The sequence below is a fragment of the Ailuropoda melanoleuca genome, chromosome 17 (assembly GCF_002007445.2).
Source record: "Ailuropoda melanoleuca isolate Jingjing chromosome 17, ASM200744v2, whole genome shotgun sequence".
Lineage (NCBI taxonomy): Eukaryota > Metazoa > Chordata > Mammalia > Carnivora > Ursidae > Ailuropoda > Ailuropoda melanoleuca.
Window position 1 is genome coordinate 23,229,255 of NC_048234.1, and position 23,358 is coordinate 23,252,612.

General features: G+C 49.5%; 1 protein-coding gene across 3 annotated transcripts in view; it reads right to left on the bottom strand.

Moving 5' to 3' along the window:
* The window catches only part of KANK1 (KN motif and ankyrin repeat domains 1), a 182,549-nt gene that overhangs the window by 27,084 nt on the left and 132,107 nt on the right, over window positions 1-23,358 (bottom strand). For all 3 annotated transcript variants that reach the window (XM_034647435.1, XM_034647433.1, XM_034647434.1), the window contains exon 4: window positions 395-3,052. In XM_034647435.1, coding sequence (XP_034503326.1) covers window positions 395-3,052 — 2,658 coding nt within the window. The remainder of the gene's footprint in view (window positions 1-394; window positions 3,053-23,358) is intronic.

Sequence of the window (23,358 nt, forward strand, 5' to 3'; positions counted from 1 at the left end):
CCAGTATTTTTTATGGAGCGCGTACTGGTAACTATGGTTACAAACACTGCGGGACTCTTGCAGGCTGTCCTGTACAAAATGAACAAGTACATAACTAGAAGGCACCGTAGCAAACCAGCAGCCCCAGAAGAGAGCCACTAGGCCAGCCAAGCCATGCTTGCCTTTCCGCTCCTCGCCACAGCCCGCAGCCAGAGGCCAGTGAAACCGTCAGACGATGGCCACCAGCAGAGCTCCTTACGGGTTTTGATTCTTGGTGTTTATTCTACTAAGACCATTCTAAAGCTTTCTCCAGGGTTTCAAAAACTGGTTCTAGCCGGTGGAAAAAATCCACACCTCCTGGAAGTACATTATCCCCCTCCTTCCTCATCCCCAGGTCCCCTGGAACGCCACCTACCTGTGACTTTACCCAGGCTCATTTTTGGGAAGTCAGGGTTCCTCAGCTCCTCCGTGCTTGCAGACTTCATGACAGAGTTGATTGAGGACAGGGTGCTGATGAGCTGCGAGTTCAGAGAGCTGATCTGTGAGTGCGGCTCCCCAAAGGCCTCCGCCAGTTCACTGTAGTTCTCAGCCAGCAGCGTCTGCTGCTCTGCCAGCAACTTCTGGACGCGCTCAATGTAGTGATCCAAGCCGGTCATCATCCCCGAAGGAGCCTGGGGCTGGGGGCTTTCCGTGAACTCTCCAACGGGCTCATCCCCAACACCTATGCTCCTCCTGCTGGCCGCCAGCCCCAGAGTCACCTGGGGAGGACCACAGGCTATGGTCCTCATCTTGAGGCCAACCAGATAGTTGTCGTGAATATTTATCTGCCCCACGCCTGATTCTTTGGTCTTCACAGCCGAAGGCCTGTCAAACCCAGAATTGCCAGAGAGCACCGTTCCCACTCCGATGGACCGCATCTTGGCGGAGGAGTTGACATCCTTAACCCGGCCTTCTCCGATAGCCACGGTCCGCATCTCCACAGTCTGGGTGCTCGTCTGCTTGTCCAAAGTGCTGAGGGAGGTGTTGGTGCAGGAGTCCACAAGGATGGCCACCTCGGTGTTGGTGAACTGGGTCACCTGTTCCCAAACCGTACTGGTGTGCTGGCTCGTGGTAGGAGGCACTGCCATGACAGCAGCTTCTACCTGGCTAACAGCCTCCGTGTTCACGCTCCGGGACGTGCGCTCCTTTGGAGGGCAGACGGTCACGTCAACAGAACAATCCCCACAGCCGATTGATCGCACTTCTTTGAGATTCAGGTTGGTCTTGAGGAGAGAGAGGTCATTCACGGACTCCTCCGTGTTGCTGCCTGTTTCGCAGACACTGATTTCCACACCCACACTCTTGTCACACGTCTCCAGGGACCTCCCAGTACATTGGTCACGCAACTCCACCCGTTCCTTGACAATCCACCAATTCATGGGCAGCTCAGGCCCCGCGGCTCTACTCTCACAACTGGGCTGGCAGGAGACCCCCACGCTGTGCGTCTGCACGGAGGTCCCGACGCACGTGTCGGCCACGTCCATGTGACGGCCAGCCATCTGGTCTCTCGTCGGCACCACTGCCTCCACCATCTTGCTGCACACAAGCGGCTGGGCCATCATGGCCTTGTCCACCTTCTTCCTCGATCCAGCGGCCTGCAGCTCTTGCTTGAGTCTTGTCATCTCGCGGTCGTGGGTGGTTTCCTTCAGCTGAACTTCCAGGCGGTAGATCTTTTCCTTCAGGGCTTCTATGGTCTGCTGCTGCAGCTCAATTTCTTTGTCAGCTTCAGTGGTCACTCCCAGCATGGCCTCGGTCACACCGACCCCAGAACTCCTTGTCTCCGTGACGGTCCCCACAGCGGCGTCCCTACAGGTCCCGGGGCCCCTGCGGTATACGACGACGTGGTCCATGTTCTCGTCGGCACCCACGGCCACGGACCGGCACTCCCGGTTCTCCTGGGGCTCCGAGGAGGCCCCGCAGCTGCTGTCCTGTATCTTCTGCTCCAGGGCCCGCATGTCCGCCGCGAGCTGCCGGAACTCCCGGATGCCCTGCGTACTCTGCTCCACGCTCTTCACCTCCTCCTCCTCGTAGTCAATGTACAACTCCCCGCCTCGCCGGGCCCGGGACAGCTCTTGCAGCTGGGCTGCGTTCCCAGCACTGTAGGACCGCTTCCTCACGCCACCGACCTCGTTCTGGGCCGTGGCTCTCTGGTGTTTCAGCTGCAAGGCCAACTGTCGTTTCTCCTCTTGCAAGACCGAGATCTTCACCTGTAGCACGGGGATGGTTCGCACCTGCTCCTCAAGCTCCTTCAGGCGTTTCAGGGCGACGGCCATCTGCTCACGGATGTGCTGCAGGTGCATGGGGCTCACGTTGGTCACCGGAGTGGAGATCCCTGAGCTCAGGGGGCTGTGGTGGAGGGAGCTCCCCATGGATGAAGTGGTGGCCGCAGCTGGGACGTAGCCACCGTAGTCCCCGTTGCCTTGGTAGCCATTCTGAAGTTGGTTCATGGCGGGATTGTGGTTTCCGGAACCCATAAAGGAGGACAGCGAGCTCGTGGAGCCCATGCCTCCGAAACTGGCCAGCCTGGGCCTTCGGAACTCAGCCGGTGCCACCTGCATGGCGACTCTCTCCTGTTCCAGTCTTCTCCGGGTCTCCATCAGTGTCTTGGTGACATGAAGGTTGTGCTTTGGGAGCTGCGGTGAGGGTGGTGGCAGCTGCCGACTTTCTGGGATGGTAAGAAAAGTGGGTGAGGTCTCCAGGGGGGCGGGTGGCCTCGGGATTGGCGTCGATGTCACTTGGCTTCTGGCGAGGAGGAAGTGGGGGCACTGCTTGGTGTCATCACTGTTGGAGGAGGAGAGGGATTCAGTGGAAGTCCACACACCGTGCTGGCCGGGAGCCGCCCTGCTGTCCGCGCACAGCACAGACGGCTTCCGCCTCTTCTGGATGTTCAGTTTTTTGATGGTGTTTCCTTTCTGTATGTCATCCACGTACTTGAGGAAATCTAAGTCTAGCTGATAACCGTAGGGGGTCTCCACAAAATACGGATCTTTCTGTTCCTTGTCATGATCTCCATTCAGAACACCCTCCGCATTTCCTAGGAGAGCGAGAAGAGACTATTACGATGCCATATAATACACATGGTGATAAACACTAGCATTTGTGTATGTTGCAGTTGGCCAACTAGTATGATTTAAGAGTTGACAGACTTCTTTCTGTTCTAATCCTGGATCTACAACTTAACAGCTGGGTAAGTAAGCTAATAAACCTCTTGGAACTTCAGTTTCTCCCTGAGTAAAAATGGAAATACAAGTATTTACGTCATAAGGTTGTTAGAAGAATGTAACGAGACAGTGGTTTTTAAAGAGCCAAGCATATGTTAAGTCCTCACTAAACACTTTATTTTTGAAAAGAATGTATTGAAAAGACCTGAACGCATTTCGAGGAGACCCTTGCTTTTGTTGTCTACAGTCCAGAGAGCAGAGAGCGGTCCAGAGAGCAGTCTAGAGAGCAGTCCAGAGAGCAGTCTAGAGAGAGCAGTCTAGAGAGAGCAGTCCAGAGAGCAGTCTAGAGAGAGCAGTCCAGAGAGAGCAGTCCAGAGAGAGCAGTCTAGAGAGAGCAGTCCAGAGAGAGCAGTCTAGAGAGAGCAGTCCAGAGATCAGTCTAGAGAGAGCAGTCCAGAGAGCAGTCTAGAGAGCAGTCCAGAGAGAGCAGTCTAGAGAGAGCAGTCCAGAGAGCAGTCTAGAGAGAGCAGGCCTTAAGGCTCTTATTTTATAAAGTGAACGCTGAGGCACGGAAAGTGAGAAGTCAGAATAACAGACCAAATCAGCACAGATCCAGGACGCCTGGGATGGGAGTTCTCACAACAGTCACCCTTTTTCAAACTGTGCAGCCTTCCTAAGGTGCAGGCAAGGGCACCCCAGTGCCTGACGACCTCCAGGAGATCACAATTTGCCTTGACCCCTTCCTTGCTGAGAGAGCCGGGACCCAGGGGCCGATGAGGGATGAACTCTAGCCGCAAGGGAGCAGGAACACAGAGAAAAGACTTCCGCTCTACTGCGCGTCTTCCCCTTTAAAACCACCACCACCACCGCCAAAACCCTGCCCCAACTAGAGGCAATGTTCTCTTCTCTTTGACTTCTTTTGGGCAAAACATCCCATATCCCAAGAATACCTCTCCGTTTTCTATTTTAATATATCCAAACAGATGCAAAAGAGAATGAAAATAAATGCAAACGTATACTCCACCCACTGGATCCTGTGGCATTCAGTAAATGCTACTTCTGGCTAAACCAAACCTTTAGAAAAGGAGATGCAAAAACTTTTTCAAGGCACAGACCTTGCTGCTGACCTGAGCTGTGCATTTCAAATTGAAAAGCAAGGCCGTTTTTGTTTGTTCAAATTGTAGGATTAAGTAATGTGTTTTCCTAAAATCATAATCACAAGCTCTGCATTTTTTGAGCTGTGGAAAGTACCAAAAAAGCAATGAGTGAAAATGCAGGCCTTTTGTACCCCTGCTCTGATCCTGGGTATAAAAACCCTCCCAACTGTTCTCAAGGACTTCCAGCATTTTGGGGTGCCCGCCTGCCCTTCCCAGTCCAAACCCTGCTGAGCATTTATATCTGATAGTGTGACTACTCTGAGAAAACCTTTCGCCTCCAATTTGCCCTCTTTCCTTTGAAATGTTGGAAAGAAATGTACAAAAAGACTGCCAGGCAGCAGAGATGTGCACTCTTCGTGCCCTGATTTAAAACAATATTAAACTGTTCTCGCTGTTCACACGGAGGCACCAGACTTAGCTCCTAAAACATGGAGAGAGAATTCTACGTGAACGAGGTGCTCAGCCTTAACCCCTTTCTCAGGTAAGTAAGGGTGAGCTGATGATGAGCGGCACCGGAAACTTGTGCTCATGCTAAGAGAAAGCGTCTTTGCTTCCCTGTCTTTCCTTTTTAACTCCACATGGACAGCACGCTCCCTCCCAGTATGCAGCCCGACCTGTTTCCAGTGCCGTCTGAACTTCCTCAAGCAGAGGAAGCTGCCGGCTCGGGGTCAAGCAAAAGAAGGCAGATCTGACCCACAGGAGCCGGCGATTCTAAAATTGGGCTGCGGCTCCTCCAAGCCACAGGGGGCTCAGTCCAGGGACCAGCCCCCCCCCCGCCCTTCCCCCCACTGGGCTCCGCTGGCAGTCGGCCGCTCACCCTGCTCGGGGCGCCCGCTGCGCTCCGCACCGGCCTGATTGCCGCTGCCGCCGGCACACCCCCCTCGNCCCCCCCCGGGGGGGGGGGGGGGGGCCGCTGCGCTCTGCCCCCCATCGGCCTGATCGCTCCCCCCGCCACACCCCCACCCGGCGCCCGCACACCCCCCTCCCGGCGGGGACACACGCTGCGCTCTGCTCTCCCCCGCCTCCGCCCGCCTGATCGCTGCTGCCGGCCACACACCCACCCGGTACCCGCACAGCCCCCTCCCGGGAGGGGGGCGCCCGCTGCGCTCTGCTCCCCACCAGCCTGATCGCCGGCAGCTCACCCCCATCCCGGGCGCCCGGCGGGCTCCCCACCGGCCTGGTCGCCACCAGCCGCACAACTACCCCCTCCCGGGGGGGCGCCCGCTGCACTCCGCTCCCCACCGGCCAGGGCCAGATCGCCGCGGGCAGCTCACCACCCGGCGCCTTCCCGGCCCGCCGGCCTGCTCCCTGCTCGGCGCCCGCCGCACTCCTCCACCACCCGGGGCGCGCGCCCGGCTGCCCCGCTCACCAGCTGGCTCGCACTGCGCCTGGGCCCTGCCTCGGACGCCCTCCGTCGGTCTTCACCCCATAAGGAAAGGAGGTGCAACATTCGCGCACACTTCGCCGGGCCACGCGCGAACACCATAGGCCCACTTCTCACCAATGAAGTCTCCCTGCGGCTCTGGTGACACCACCCCCGGCCCACTCAGCTGATCGGCATTCCTGGCTTTCTTAATGAAAACAGGAAACCGGGATCTTGTGAAAATGTGTGTTCTTCAGGCCAGTTGTGGCCAGGCGCACACACACAGAGGCTCTGTGTCTGCGGTACCTGTCACTTCCAAAGGAGAGTCTGTGTGCCCCTGTGGACACGACGCAGCCACGGCCCTGGTCACCTGAGTAAGTTCCAGGCACAATAGGCACCACTGTCCCCAGCAGGTTCTCCAAGCTCCGGCAGTCCTGGCTGGCCCCGGGTGCTGCGGGAACTCTTCTCAGCCCTTGGCTCCTCACCAGTGACAAGCAGGTATCCCTTAACAGTATTAATCTCAACTGAGCCTTTGCCCTTGATGAAAAGTTCTTTAAAAAACCCCACCTTTTTCCAGTTAAAAAAGTAGACCATGTTTACTTTTTTTTTTTTTAAATCACCTCCAGGCCAATGAAAAAAGTCACTCAGCTCTCATCGCTTAGTGGCAATATCAGTATTTTCGTATAACTCCAAGCCTTTTCTGTGTATTTAACATATTTTACCCATTTTCGGTAGAAAAGGTTAATTTTTGTTTTATCTATTTCTCTTCAAAATGCTTTTTTTTTTTTAAGTGCACCGATATGATGTCAGGATTTAGAACATAACAAAGCACATCACATTTTTCAGTGAAACTGAACTGGCCAGCCCATCTTTAGTTATTTCTGAAGTTCACAAAAGGCATAGGTCATGCTGAATGATCCCCCAAATGAACTCTGGACTTCTAAATCTGGGAATCAGGAAAGGTTAGAATTTAACCATGTTAGGCTTGTTGATTTCCTAATACTGCTTAAATCAGCCTATCCTAAGGATCCGTCATCCAAATTTCATCCCTAGCACCTAAAAAAGCACCCTGTGTATCTCAAGGTGTCATTTTTACAATCAACTGTCCATTGTATGTTCTACAACTAAATAAAGACATCCAGTGTCATTTTTTACCTCCTGCTTTCTGGTGTACCTTCACAAACAGTAACACAAATATGGCATTTATAAGGCCCTGATCGACTTCCCAACTTCTCCAAATGCATAGGTCTTGTCTCTCCATGCTTAAGTATCTTGAGAGCAACAAATTTCATTTTTAAAATTGCCTTCACTGCTCCCCCTTTCCAATCATACACATCAATTAATAAGATGTGGGGAACAAGGTAGATGTTCCAGCCTGTTTCCTGAAGGAATAACTGAATATACAGTAGTATATAATGAATTTTTAAGAACATCTTAACATTCTGTAGGCAGAAGTTGCTTGCTCTGTATTAGTGTTAAAGACAATTCTTACATGAGGCTGTTTCAGTGGTTATGTTCAGGTTGTGGCATCATGGATGGTTTTTATGTTGTTCTTTGTATTTTATACATTTTTATAACACACTTTTATTTTTTAAAAAATATTTACAGGATTACAAGAAGTTACTAGAAAGCAAGAGAAAATGTATTGAAATAAACTCCAAGAAAGTTCGTTTGGGAGCAGGATGAACGAGGCCACCATGGCAAAGACAGCCAGAAGTTCCACAGGATGTGTTATCCCATCTTTGAAAACAGGACTCCTGGTTTAGCTAGACACATAGAAAGACGACATTTTCCTGGCCGCTTTTACTGTTAGTATGGCCATATGCAGAAACGTCATCAAGCAACCCCCCGGAACCTCCCTTAGAAGACACAGGTATAGTTCTCTGGCCTCCTTTCTTCTTTGTCATTTCTTCTATCCTGCTGCCTGGAATGCAGATGTGATGACTGGAACACTAGCTGCTTTACTGGACTGTGAGTTCACACATAGGGATGGAAGAACAATGTGCTAGAAAAATCCTGGGTCTCTAAGAGCTCTGTGGATCAGAGCTATTATACTACCCCTGGAAAGCCACCTCTACACGTTTATGTGAAAGAGAGATAAACTTCTCTTTTGTTAAGCTCTTCTGTGTGCTGGGTCTCTGTAATTTGGATCTACACTGAATTCTAACGGATACAGCAGTCTCTCCCCTGTGTCTCCCCTCCCCCACAAAAAATTAAGACCAGATCTTGAAGAAAAATGTTAAATGATTAACTGGGGAGATGTTACAATAAAACTTTTTTATACAGAAATTTTTTATTAACTTAAGAATAATTAGGAAAGAATAAAAAGAACAGTTTTTAAAAAATCTCTAAGTGGGTTATAAAGAGACTCTTAACAGCCTGAAACCTTTTTTTTTTTTTTTTTTTTTTTCCTGGACTAACAGGGTTGTGCCTGTTTATATATAGCCAAAAACCACTGGCTATGTCTGCAAATGGAATCCTGAAAGTAACACTTTCCAACTAAATATTCTGGAATGAGGGCTCTCCCCTGGGGTTTACAAGAATTTTCTAAATGTCTGGAAATCCAGTGGTGGAGACTGCTCCTGGCACCACCTCTGCCTTCATTATATAGCATTTAAGCTTATATAAGCATATAAGCTTAATTGGGTGCAGAAAATGGTTCTATTCGGTGAAAAGAGTAGGAGGAAGGAGTATATGAAATAAAAGGAGGTATAGTCTAGCTGGGAAATAAACACCAACCATCCTAAACATAACACTAATTGAGATCAGTTACAAAGGCATATTATCGACAAGAACAATATAATTGTATGTGAATAATTAATCAAAACAGAATGGAGTTAACTGAGAGCTGAGTTTTTAAGGTAAGGCAAGTGAAGACAGAGTAAAATAAAAGGAAAGAGTGGCGAACAAGGGCCAGAGCAGAGACTGCTGGTACGGCCCGAGGACAGATGAGGTCAGAAGAGAGAGGGGTGGCTGAGTATGAAAGAGGCCATCAGACTCAGGTCCCAGACCAGGGGGATCTGGTCCACTTACAGTCACCCCACGCCAGAGGCTAAAAAGGCCTCAACTTACACTGTCTTGACACTGTGTGTGGTTTGGACCAAGGTAGGCAAAGATGTTAAATTCAAGGGGACCAATCCTCAAGTGTGAAATGAGGACCAACCAAATAAAATATTTATTCATGCATTCAACTTATAATTCATATTGATAAAGAAAAACAATCTTAGTAATAATATCCATCCATCCATCCATCCATCCATCCATCCATCCATCCATCCATCCATCCATTTATGGTCACTTACTATTTACTAAGCACTGTTCTAAGAGCTAGGGACACAGTGTGAAAAAGAAATGAGGTCCCCAGGGGCGCCTGGGTGGCATGGCGGTTGAGCGTCTGCCTTCGGCTCAGGGCGTGATCCCGGCGTTGTGGGATCGAGCCCCACATCGGGCTCCTCCGCTATGAGCCTGCTTCTTCCTCTCCCACTCCCTCTGCTTGTGTTCCCTCTCTGGCTGGCTGTGTCTATCTCTGTCAAATAAATAAATAAAATCTTTAAAAAAAAAAAAGAAATGAGGTCCCCACTTTCACAAGGCTCAGTCTAGTGGGAGGCAGGGTGCATGGGGATAAAACCCAAATAAAATACAAGGCAGAAATGAAACAAACAGGGGGAAATCACCAGAATTTATACTGTTACGTCAACGTAAGTAGACGGGCTGCTAACAGTGGGTACACAGCTTCTTGGGTTGACATCATCTCTGAGCTGACCTACTTCCTAAACACGAATGGTATCAGAGTCCCTCCTCCCGCTTCTCTCTCACGACCCACTTTCTACGGTCTGCAATTTGGGGTAGGTATCCCAACACCAAATGAGACAACACTAACTAGAGACAATATCCCAAGTCCAGACCAAATTCCCTTGTGTTCAGAGAGAAGCCTAAATTAACAAACCGATGGTAATTCTACTCTTTGTTCATATATTTATCACCTATAAAACTTAGTGCTCCACAAGAGGGGCCCAATCTATGGCCTCAAGAAAAATTTATAATTTCCTTGCAGTTTATCTGCATTAGCAAAGTGAAATGGAGATATGGATAAAATAACTTTTTTTTTTTTTCTTAAGAGAGAGAGCACGTGTGCAAGCAGGGGAGCAGAGGGAGAGGGAGAGAGAATCTCAAGCAGGCTCCATGCTCAGCGCAGAGCCCCATGTGGGACTTGATCTCATGCCCCTGAGACCACGACCCGAGCTGAAATCAAGAGTTGAACACTCAAACCGACTAAGCCACCCAGGTGCCCGGCTTCTTTTTGTCTTTTAAGTAAGCTCTATGTCCAATGTGGAGCTTGAACTCGAGACCCAGAGATCAAGAGTCACATGCTCTACTGAATGAGCCAGCCAGGTGGCCCCAAAATAATTTCTTTTAGATTAACAAAAGGTATTATAAATAATCTTGCCTTCGCAAGGAAACCAAACTTACTTTCCAAACAATATTTGGTTTGGGCAGACAAAAAAAATAATACACTCATGGGGAGGTGGGAGTTTAAACGAGATGGTGGTAAATTAGTCACAGTATTAACCTATTAGTGGTGGTTTTCAACTGCGGGTGATTTTTGCCCCCAAGAGGACACATGGCAATGTCTGGACACAGTTTTGGTTGTCACCACCGGAAGGGGGTGCTAGTGGGATCCCGTGGCCAGAGGTCAGGGTGCTGCTAAACACCCCACAGTGGGTGGGACAGTCTCACCCTCCCCAACAGCGGGTCATCTAGTCCGGAACGTCCGCAGTGTTGAGGCGGAGAAGGCCTATGCTGAGGACAGTGAACAGAGTCAACACTTCCCACAGAGCGGTTGAGAATTTGGGCCACAGAAGTCACAGACTTGAAGACCCTCACTTCTCAGTGGGGCTGTAACATCTTGCTCCGGTGACAGGGTGATAAATGCTGCTGTTGGGTAAGAAACACTAAATACTTTAGTACACACTCTACCAGTGAGGCATTCTTCAGTCTTAGCAAAACACGCCGGAGGGTTCTGGACTAATATGTCCCGGTGGACTTTTCAATGACAAAACTTTTATATTATTACTTTATCTTTAGTGAGGATACAACGACTTCTTCTGGTGTTACGGCTGCACACTCCAGGCCCAATTCCTGACTGACTGGCGACACCATGAAAAATAATTACACCCACGGGCCACAACTTCTGTGCTTTTTATGTGTTCTTCTTCACCAGATGCTCTACCTGGACTGTTGAACCTGAAGAACTTTGCTAATTCCTGTAACCATACTGTCTCCACTCCCATGAAGCACGAAGGCTTTGCCCCAAGAGCTGAGTCAGTCCCCGAGAAGCACATAATTATCATGGATTCCCATATTTAAAAGCAGCAGAGCTGCAAGTTTCCTGTTGTTGGAAGCATTCTAAAAGACTCCACATTAGCTAGGGCAGAAAGGCAGGAAAGAAAACCAGAAGGATGAACTTACAGAGAGAGAGAGAGAGAGAGAGAGAGAGAGAAAGTTCCCATGAAGTTAATTACTCAAAGTATGAAAGCAACTGAGTTAGCAAATAACTTCTTGCTCAAATCAGTGGGACAGAGAAAACAGGAAAGGGGGCTAGATGCTTCTGACAGGTTTAACAGGAAAGTTCTGCTGATAGCATCGTTAGCATTAAGACTTTCCCAAGGACCTTCCCTGTACCAAATCTACAAGCAACCCCATCTGGTGCAGAACACACAAAAAGAAGGAGAACAATGTAAGCGTTCCTCATTCTGCTTTAAAATAACGCAGGACAGATGAGATTTCCTCCCGTTCTTCCATTTACCAGAGTTGCTTTCAACCGGCTCTTCACCCCTCCCAGTTAGCACCTGCACCCAGCCACTCGTGCACGTGATGAGTACCTACTGGGTGTCAGAGCCTGTTATGGCAAGCCTGAATTCCTGCTCCCACGAACCTACCTGAGTCCACCTAGACGTCTCCAGGTGGCAGCTGTCTGAAACGGCTACCCAGACATGCGTGGAAAGTGACAACAGTCAAGAAAGTAAAAGTGTAAGGCAGAGGTTCACAGGAAGTACCGGGCCTACTGACCTGTCGTATGCAGCCTAAGTGCGATTTTACAGGCTTGGTTTGTTAATGCGGCTAGGCTGTAATGCGGTCTTGCTCCTCACATCTGTAACTCTTTTTTAACTTCTTGCAGCTGTTGCCTCTAAACGTTTATATTTCCTCTCGCGGCTGATCTCATCTCTGCTTTTTTAACCTTTGCCCACAGGCACTAACCTGCACACCACTCCCACATCTTCCAGTGTCTCCCATCACTGTCCCTTTCCATACTGGCTTCAGGATCCCACACCCCATAAAGGGCATGCTGATCTAGGCAAGGTGCAATGACCAGACTGAAAGAAGCATTTTACTCTTTCATTCAGTAAATATTTATTATGTACCTACCGTGTGCACCAAACCTGGCTAGGAGCTACCCGGCAAATCAGACACAGAGCCTGTCTGGGTGAACTTGCGAAGTACAGGAGGAGACAGACAAGCGGCTGCAGAAGCTAAGCACCAGTGGTGAGGAGTGCGGTGAAGTCAAGCACAGGGAGCGTGTGGGACAGAGGGGGGGCGGGGGGGGGGAAGGCAGGGGTATGGAGCACACGGTCGCAGGGCCCTATTTGAGGAGTGGCCTGGGCACCCCGCAGGGCATGCACTTGCAGGGGAGAACGGGACGGGAGAGGCTCTAGGTAAAGAAAATGCACACACCAAACCTGTCACTTTTAGACACTGAACAGAGGGCTCTGCCCCAAGCGAGGCAGGGAGGGGGCCGCGCCCCAGCCGGACAGGATCCTGGGAGTCAGGTTTTTGGCTCGTAAGTGCACTGGGAAGCTACTGAGGGGTTCTAAACAAGGGAAATGACCCGATCTGTGCTTTAATAAGACTGCTCTGGCTAGATGCTGGGGTGGAGGCTGAAATTCCCTTCGGCATCCTCCAATAGCTTTCCACAGATTGCTCCGAATCCCCATGAATGTTTCTCCCGGTGTCACAAATTCCTTTACATGGAATGAGTTTTAAAACAACTTGAGACTAAGCATTAGCCATAGTGTTAAAACCGCCAGAACTTAGAACGGGCATTTGGGATGACCTGTGGCCTACTGGGAAGGCTTGACAATCTCTGCTACGCTGGGCTGGGGACCAGGATCCGCTCTCGGGACTTGTCCTCGGGGGCTCTATCCATGACCTCATTATGCTGTTAAAAAAGAAAATATTTTTCTTTAAACCAGTGGATGACTCACTGCAGAAAAAAAGGATAGGATTTCCTTTTCTGAAGGTCATAAAAATGTGATAAAGCTAATCTGGGAGGGACACGTGTGGCACGGGTGAGGGTCTGACTTAGCGCTCTGAGGTGCAGAGTACAAACCGGCTCTGTACTCGAAACTACAGGAGGGGAACCGCACAGATGAACACGACTGTGAGGCGGAAACACTGCCACTGGCAGCCAGCACATGTCTGTCCCCAGGAGAGAAAGACAGGGCGGCCGTTACTACCCCCTTCCTGCTCCCGCCCCCCACTCCATACTCTACCCATACCTGCCCAGGCGCTGACTGAGCTAATGTGAAGGCTAAAGACAGAGAGAGGATAGGGTCTGGGAAAACCCAAGCAGTACACGCCCAAATCCCAGTCTTCCACTCACGAAGCTGGTTTCTGACAAGCTCATTTTCAGGTCAGCCTGTCCCTAGAGTCGCCTGTCCTAGTCGGCCTGGCTGACAAGGATCTCGTGGCAGGTGACCCCCAGGGCCGGAGGCACATACAACATCGAGAACTCGTGGAGCACGTGCTTGCCCATGAGTTATTCTCAATGTCAGCACACCTCCGATCAGCTATTTAAAGACAGTGTTAGGGCACCTGGGTGGCTCAGTCGGTTAAGCATCGGACTCTTGATTTCAGCTCAGGTCATGATATCAGGGTCGTGAGATCGAACCCCACATGGGGCTCCACACTGGGTGTGAAGACTGCTTAAGATTCTCTCCCTCTGCCCCCGATCCCTCTTCAAAAAAAAAGAAAGAGACCAAAAGAAAAAAAAAAAGGGTCCATCTGGTTCAGAAACTCTTTCTGGTTATCACTGTTCCAATCTGGGAAAATTTCAGCATCAAAATATTATGATCAATAGAGCAGATTACAAGCTGGTGAATAAACCAGGGACCTCTGAGCCCATGATGTTATAATAAATAAATATGCTAGAGTGCCAACTACTGAATAAAGGAATTATGGAAATAGTTAACAACCATTGTAACAGTGGTTGATTTGGGCAGGAGTCATCATCACTGGATCCATCCTAAGCTTATGAGCAGAGGCTTCCTACCAACGAACAGGGTACTGGCCTGGCGTCACAATACCTTCCCTTAAAGTACTTATCAGTCACAAAGGGAAAACCGGTGACTCTGCAGTGAGGGAAACTCACAGACCACCAGCGGGACCAGCATCGTTTCTGCGGTGTTCCCGTGTCGAATGTATGGCCTGAGTCCAGAAACCTCGATGGATCCTACCTGAAAGGCATCCTGTAGAACAGAAGGTCTCACTTTAAAACCATCAAGATCGGGGCGCCTGGGTGACTCAGCAGGTTAAGTGCCGACCTCTTGGTTTCAGCTCAGGTCATGATCTCAGGGTCCTGAGACTGAGCCCCACCTCCCGCTCTGGGCTCAGCAGGGATTCTGCTTGAGGATTCTCTCCCTCCCTCTGCCCCTCCCCCAGCTCGCTCTCTAAAATAAATAAATAAATCTAAAAAAAAAAAATCCATCAAGGTCATGTAAGAAAGGAAAGGCCAAGAACTGTTCTAGGCCATCAGACCTGAAGAGACTTGGCCAATGTAGTTCCCCCTCCCATGCACACACAGAGAGAGACAGAGCAAATGTGGCTAAGTGTTAGCCACTGGGGAATCTGAATCGGGGTGAAGGAGGTATGAGAATTTCTTTAAGCTTTTGGCAAGTCTGAAATTATTTCAGAAATAAATTATACACATATGTCTACGTTTAGGGGAAGAGAACAAGAGATAGAGATGACGATAAGCTTGCTTCGTTGGTGCCTTCAGCGTCTTTAGGGGACAGGAGCGCAGCGAGCCAGTCACCGGGGAGAACGGCCAAGACTCCGCTGTTGCTCATATATGCAAATAAGGCAGCCTGTTTGTTTTTTTTTTAAACAGGGCCTGATGCCTCTGCTCTTCTGTATTACATATTCTTTGAGGAATGTTACATTTGTTTGAGGTATCCCTGGAAACGTGAAGGGCCTCTCAATTATTAATGTTGCAGACTGATATGCCAGGAGCCCCATTAGAGAGAATAAAGTCTAAACGCTCCTTTCTGGGGCACCCGGGTAGCACGTTGGTTAAGCATCTATCTCTGGCTCAGGTCATGATCCTGGGGTCCTGGGATCGACCCCTGCTTCTCCCTCTCCCTCTGCCATTCTCTCACTCTCTCTCTCACATAAGTAAAGACAATCTGGGGGGAAAAAAAAGCTCCTCTCTGTGGCATCGAAAGTCTTCGACACTTTGGCCCCAATCCAGCACCTCCCAGTTTCCTTCCCACCCCGCACCTCACCCTATGGAACAACTCTCAAGCCCATCCACCTTCGCCCATTCTGTTCCCTTCCCCTGCACTGCCCTTCTCATCTGTCAGGTCAGCTGCACTGTCCGGGCTCAACCCCAACAGCCGATCCTTTGTCAATGCTTCACTGATCCCCAGCTGCTCTGTCCCGGAGGAACTGGTCACCTTCTTCCGTCCGTTCTGAAGCACTCTGCCTACACATACTCATCAGCAGGCACATGTGGGTCCCCCACCCCCAGACGGTGTCTTCGGCAGGGGCGTGGAGAGTGCAGGAATCAGCTAGAAATTCTTTTCCTATTCTCGAGTGCTTGGCACACTGTACGGTCAATACATGCTGAAATGAATAAATCTGCATCGAGGCTTCTAGAGGTTAGTAAGGAATGGTGCAGGAAGAGATGTAATGATCAAGAGCCAGCACTCTGGGGTCAGACGGCCCGGGTCTGGATCCTGGTTCTGCCGCTTTCTGGCTGCTGGCAAGTTCGATCCTATTTCAGCTGTGTAATTGGGGAAAATAACAGACCTGCTTCACAGTGTGGTTGTGGGCTGCTTAGACCGATGCCTGCAGCCTGTTATTATTATTTACTGCGACTGGACCACCCTCTGTTGTTGGGTGAGGCATCCCAGATGATCCAGAATGCCTCCCTATCACCCTGCTGCTTCTCCCCCATTCCATGAAGCTAGGGTTCGAGGTGCTGAGCAAATGAGCTTGCTGCAACATTGAGGTCTACGCTGGACTGTGCTTCTGGGAGCGGATGGGGGAGATGCTGGCGGGGCCCTGCGGGAACATGCTCGTGCGAGCTCACCGGGCGCAGGGAACGTGGAGAGTACATGCCCGTCGGGTGAGAGGAAGGCCTGGTCCAGCATCAGCCATGCAGGAAGGAGGTAAGATTAAAACAAAAGCAAAAGTCGACAAACATCCCTAACGTTTAAAAATAAATTATGGCCAAATCAAAACATTCTCTTCTCATAATACGGAGACATGAATCTGCGCTAATTTTTCCAAATAATCTCATGCTTTCATCTCTACTGAAGTCCTAAGAGGAAAGCGCTCCTGAACACACTGTGTAGACGTGGGCTTTAAAATCAGGGAGCACATCCCCGTGGCTGCACTGGCTCACCTTAATTGGGGAAGCCGTAATGTTTGTAAAACAAGAATAGGAGCTATACGTATTTCCAAGTTCATGGGCAAGCGACGGGCTGCAAGGGCCTGGAATGGCAGGGTGCAGAGACAAGGTTTGCTTGCCTAAAATGAGAAGGCGGGTGGGCTTCTGGAATTCCCGAAAGTTTCTTCCAGACTATGACCCTCTGAGTGCACTTCCCACGGAATGTCATAAAACCGCACACTACGTGATCAAGCGGAGAGTGCAGGGCATGGCAGCAGGTGTGAGACCAGATGAGCTCGGGCAGACTGTGCCGGTGGCCCCGTCCTCTGCACATTTTGTCCCGTAGCACCTTTCCAGATGCATCACAACAATGGACACAGCCTAACCACCCCCAAACACAGCTTCCCTTCAGTGTAGGCTCAGTTCTGCTCTGGGCCTGCTGGAAGAGTACAGAAGCCAGGTTGCAGGTGAGCAGTCAGGAGGGAAGCAAGTGGAAAGGAAACGGAATGGGCTGTGTCTTAATAGAAAGGCTCTGTGTGTTAAGGAGGCATGTGGCACGGCAGGGCCTTCTTCCCCAGTCCTCCGTGCCAGCTCTCGGATGCAGCCACTCTCCACCCCAAATCTGTCTTGAAATAGCCACGGTGCTTTTAGGACCTGCCCCTCACCCACGGAGGCAGCGCTTTCTCGTCTTCACGGGCTCATGTGTAGAGACACTACTGAAATACAGGCTGCACCGGTCATGCGTGCACAAGAGAGCGCTAGCCTGGGGACCGAAGGCTATTTTCTAAACTTTTTTCAAAAAGAACACATCACCCTAAGGGTAAACAGGAAATGTGGCACTTCTAAGGATATTTCTGTGGAAAGCAGAGGAGGAGCACAAGTTGGGACAGTGGGACAGAAAGGGCTTTCCTAATAAAACAGCACCAGGGTTTTCTTGGGGGTGGGGTGGTGGGAGGGGAGAGAATCAGAGTATGAATCACAGCCCGTATTTTGTTTCATAGTGTTTATACAAGAACAAGAAGCCAGCTTTAAGGCACACAGAACAGCTCCCCATTATCAGAGCTGAAAACAAATGACCAAAAATGGATTTAGCCACAAAAAAAAAAAAAAAAAAAAAAAAAAGAAAAGAAATTCTGGAACTTAAATAAACCACAAGCTCAGAAACGCAAACCTCAGCCTATATGTACAACCTTTCACTCCCACGACAATGACATCTTTATGTTAAAGCCAGAGCTGAAGCTGAAATACCAATGAACCAAAGTACCAAGGTATCCTTTCTAGCTTGTAATAAAAGCAAACATTTTTCATAACACACAGAGCTTGAGTTCATACTTTACCAACCCCTCCAATCCCCCCTCAAACTTCATGCTCTCCTCTTTTTTTCTTCTTTTGGGCTTTCTTACTCACCTCTCCAGAAACAAAGTACTGTGATTTTGAGCAAGCAGGAAGCCGAGTCCCAAGCATACTTCCCCGGTCATTAAAGGGAGTACACACATCAGCAGGCAGAGAGCCCAGGAGCTGCTGCAGAGAATTTATTTATACCCATTTGGAATTTCCTGACCAACTAACAGCCTCCTGGCTGCGGGGTTTAATTCCAGCCCTCCAGGCGTCAGAGAGACAGCAAACTCTACCAACCAACAAAATCACGAGCAAGGACCTTAAGAGTCACGAATAAAGAAGTGAAGGCAGATCGCTCCCGTGCCCCTTCCGATTTTCGAGCACACTATCCATTTTCTTCAGACACCTGAAATGCTGACCTAGAGATACAGCTGCAAACCTGCTAATTCGAGGAAGAACTGAGAAAAGCAATAAATGCTTTCTGCTTCCCCCCGAACTTATTCCCTTCCCCAAAGCCCCCAGTGCCGAGAAAGGCTCCCTGTTATAATCCGAGCTGTAACTCAGCAGCTGTCTGCTGAAGGAAATGACTCAGGCATGTGCTGAGCCCAGACTGGGCTGGAGGAGAGTGGTTCCCTGCTTGCCTTACTCTTCTTTAATGCAACATGTAATCTGGAGGCTAAAAACACTCCTGGTTGTAAACCACAGACCCAAGCTTTTATTTTTGTTTTTTTCATATTCTCTTACACATTTTTACCCAAATTCGATCATGTGACTTTCAAAGACACAGACTTAAGTTCCCAAACAAGTGCATTCTGTTTTGGGATGATAACATCTTTCAGCAACCTTTGGTTTCTGTTTTAAAACCTAAGAATGGTATGTTCCTCTAATGGTTTAAATACGTCAAGAAAGAAAGAAAGAAAGAAAAGAAAGAAAAGAAAGAAAAGAAAGAAAAGAAAGAGTACTTGAAAACCCAATCTTCCCTTGGCCTAAGAACAGTGGATACAAGGGACTCCAGAAGAACAAGATTCATTGAACTCTGTCTACAGGGCAAAGCAGCAAAACCCGTTCTAAACAATAAAACAGAGATTAACAAAGATTAGGGATGACTTGAAATCACCTGCTTTGCAAGATCCAAAACAGGGTATGGCTCTGAGCAGAGACTCAAAATTTTTGAGAATCCACTGAATTTGACTTGTTTGGCTCGTATTAGCGGCCATGCACCCACACCTCACTCCATTTACCTTCTGGCTCCGTCCTCCTGGCCCAGATCTGGTGGCTGGATGCTTAACTCTGGGACACAGCTGCCTGCCTTTACTCTCCCTTAATTTATGTACAAAAGAAGCATCCAAATGAGACATGGGAGGACGGAGATGTACTCAGGCTTTCCCTCTGACAGGTGCAAAGAAGCCGGGAAGGGTAACTCCCAGTGAGAAGGGAAATGGGCTGTAGATAGAAGCCTTCTGGTCACCATGCTGGCGGAGGGCACCAACAGTCTTTATCCCCTGGGTGAAGGGGATGTGGGGGCTGCAATCAAGCCTACCTGAGCCCACAATTCTAATACTGAACCCTATTACTGCATGAAGACTTTTTCCCTGGTGGGGCATGACCCCTAGTCTAGAGAGAAAACTGAATGTTCAGTGTTGAGTGTAACAGTGAGGTACATTTGGGATATGATGAGATGCAGGTTTCCTGACATAGCCTGAATTTACCTTCCTCCCCCGGTATGGTCCTCCTCTCCCTGTTAGCGGTCGCGAACACCCCTCCAGCCTCTCGGACACAGCACCGTGCAGTTGGGGCTCTGAGGCTCCCAGCGCCGCTTGCCCGCATCTATCCCCACCACGCTGTGCCGGGCGCGTCACACAGATGCAAACTCATTTCAACTTCATAACCACCCTGGGAGCAAACTAGGAGTACTACCATTTGACAGATGAAGCGACGTCATCCGTATCGCTCGCTCCTGCACTGCTGTGTGAATGCTCCCTAGCAGGACAGGCCACATTCGAGGTCTATTCTTTCCTGCACCCTCAGAGGGCAAGGTGGGAGGGGGGGAGCTGGCACCTTTGAAGGGGGGGAGGAGAAGGAACACGCTTTTGCAGATTGTCCTTTGCATTGTTCTTTCCCCTTCTGATGTGTTTTCCCGACCTTCTCAGACAAAATCCTCCTACTTCGCAGACCAGCTAAAGTATCGGTCAGTTCTGTCTGAAGTTGTCCCTTATCCTTCCAGATGCCTCTTCCATCCAGGCTCTCGGAATAGCTTGCTTTTCCCTCTGCTCCTACTCATGCACACATCCCACATCCCGACAGACTCAGAGGGGCGTCGTCCTCTTCATCTCAACTAGTGCTGTGCCCCCTCCCCCCACCCTGCAGGTGCCCGGAGCCCCGTCAGTCAATTTAATTCCTTCCAGAGCAGCCAAACTCTGAGGGTTACTCTTTCCTTTTAAAGAGATGTACAAAAATGTCAAAGATTCGGAGTCCGTGTCCTCGTGTTATGGCGGACATAGGCCTCTGGGCCAGAGGGCTCGCCGTGCTAACATCACTTCTAGCGTCCGAGGTGGAAGGGCCAACGCTGGGACCTCCCAGACCGCACCCCCCCCACACAAGTTTTCGATCCTGCTGCACAATTAAACAGCCCCGGGGCTGTTTTTAAAAATGCTGAGTTGCCCGCCCCCCACCCCAATGAATCAGAAGTTCCTGGAGTGGAGCCAGGCGAGTCAGCATTTTCAGAAGCTCCCCAGAGGAGTCTCTGCTGAGGGAGGGAGCACCTCCCCTTCAAACCAAGCCGATTCTGCAGCTCCAAGTGTATTCTTCTGTTCAGCTCACAGGAAGCTGTGAGCCCTAGCGGGGGCAGCCCTGAAGCACACAAGTACCCTCCAGGTCCACAGCATAAACTCAAGCACCTTTAGATTCCAGGCCAGTAACTGAGACGAGGGGTCCTGGGCGGCTGGGGAGACCAGACAGCACCTGTCTCCTCCAGTTCACTAGGCCCGTGGAAGTACAACACCCAGCGATGCCATATCTTTTGACTTTCAAGGGAAACTGAAGAAATTCATTTTTTTTTTGTTTTTTTTTTTAAGATTTTTTGACAGAGATAGAGACAGCCAGCGAGAGAGGGAACACAAGCAGAGGGAGTGGGAGAGGAAGAAGCAGGCTCATAGCGGAGGAGCCTGATGTGGGGCTCGATCCCATAACGCGGGGATCACGCCCTGAGCCGAAGGCAGACGCTTAACCGCTATGCCACCCAGGCGCCCCTAGAAATTCGTGTTTTTATACGAAATTGCCTAACTTAAAAAACCTTGGCAATTAATTCAAATTAAAACAAAACCTTGGCTTGGTCAAATGGAACACGCTCCCTGGCGGCAGTGTGACCCAGAGAAAGGACTTGGTGCTATCTGTCTGGGATCCAATTTCACTCCTGCTCCCATCCCTTTTCCTTTCCCATTTTCCAGGTGACCAATTCTTTCTTTCCCATTGTATTATTGTTTTAAAGGTTTTATTTTTAAGCAATCTCTATACCCAATGTGGGGGCTCGAACTCAGAACCCCGAGATCAAGAGTCACACGCTCCACCAAGCGAGGCAGCCAGGTGCCCCTTCTTCCCTTTGTTCCCTTGTTGGAACAAACTATAAGACAAATTAGAAAAACCATTTTCATTCTGCTGCATATTGACTGAATCACTTCTGTTGCATTTAGCTCTCTCACTACCATGATGTTTCATTAAAAAAAATAAAGACCAGGGCACCTGGGTGGCTCAGTGGGTTAAGCGTCTGCCTTCAGCTCAGGTCATGATTGCAGGGTCCTGGGATCGAGCCCCACATTGGGCTCCCTGCTCAGCCGGGAGTCTGCTTCTCCCTCTGCCCCACCCCCCTGTTTGTGCATGCCCTCTCTTTCTCTGGATCTCTCATGCTCTCTCAAATAAATAAAATCTTAAAAAAATAAAAAATAAAAAAATAAAGACTAAAACGGCAGCCTAGGATCCTTATCACCATGTCTCTTGAAGGTAAATTTAAACGTGCAAAAACCCTACCTGTAAGTATTCATCTTGAAAAGACAGACTGAAAGCAGGATGCTCTGTTATCACTCTTATGGACGGCCTGTGATATATATCTGTGATAGTTTAGCCTCCCCACCACCACCACCCCCAGCCCCTAAAGAATCCAGATACCTCATGGTGCTACTTTACCCCTCCTGGGTTCTCGGACCGGTGATGGGTGTGATACAGAAGCTGGTATCTAAGGGAACTCCAAGGAGGGAGAGCAGTGTGGGCGGAGCTCCCTTCCACAACCCCACTGGCTCCTTCTCCACCCACCTCCACCACAGCCCAAAGGGCTGACAGGACTCGAAGGGGATTACAGGACAGGTCCAGCAAGGGCTTCTAGCTCTTTCTTGTCCTGTTAGGTGTGTACTGCGTTGGGTATTGGAAGAGGACCCCTCCTTTACACGCCTGGAATTGAAGGATCTGCTCTTTCTAAGACTGAATGTAAGGGGAGATCTTCCAAGGAGAGGCCACAGTCATCATGAAGAGGGTGTGCCCAGCAGAGATGTGAGATCCTGGCCAGGAGAGTGAAACCAGGACAAGGACAGTATGGGTGATGGGACTATCGAAAAACACCAGGAAGAAATCCTCTGTCTTAGCTATACCTTACTCAACAAAGAGCACTTCCTCGAACACATTTAAGTCTCAACACCAGAATCACACTGAATTTCTACACGTCAGGCTTTCTTTACAGCCTGGGTGCCCCATGATTATTACTTTCATCAAATTTGGACAAGAGACCGTCTCATAATTTATTTTCACCTGAGTCTTGAAATCAGCATTTAGAAAGCCCGGGACAAAATGAATTAAGGCACGAAATAAGGGGATTAAAACTTTAAATTAGATTGCCACAAAGACTATAAACACTGCAAACAATAAGAGTCTATTTAATATTTATTTATAATTTATAGGTTATAATAATTATAATTTATTGATAATTTATTTAATAATTATTTACTTAATGAAATAACCATTTATTTCCTCCCATCTAAAAGGGGGCAGAGATCTGTAGAGTCCTTCCAGAGCACGTAGGCAGACCGGCCCACCATACTCCCAACCATAGAGGCCACCAACTTGGCTTCTCATCCACAGTTCCAACCAGCCTGCCAAACCAGACCAGGTAACAAGCCCAGGGCAAAAGGAACTGACAAGAGCTCCACCTCCTCTCTCAGGTTGGGTCACTAACAAGAAAGTGGCCATGGGAGCTAGAAAGAACCTTCCAAATGGTCTTTGACAAGCATCCTCCCTGGACGACCACATTAAACTTGGTTACCTCTCCCTGGAACCCAAGGCACTTAACAGACAATATCATTTTAAGCCTGCCTCAGAGCATGTGATAGAGAGAAAGCAGACACTACCCCTTGCACTGAGTGGTGAGGTAAGAGGAGGAAGCCCGTGAGTGAGTGGGTGCCATGGACTGAAAGCCACCTGTTCATCTGGGAAAAATATCCAGGTGCACAGGCTGGGAGGAAACTGCAACGGGAGTAACAACATAAGATGGGCAAACAGCAGCGCTCAGTTCAATCACAGATTCTCACACAGGCGCCGTGCCTGTGTCTTGCTCTGGATTCGCTGCCCAGCATCATGCCGGCACAAGGTAGGCATGCTGCAGCTATGTGC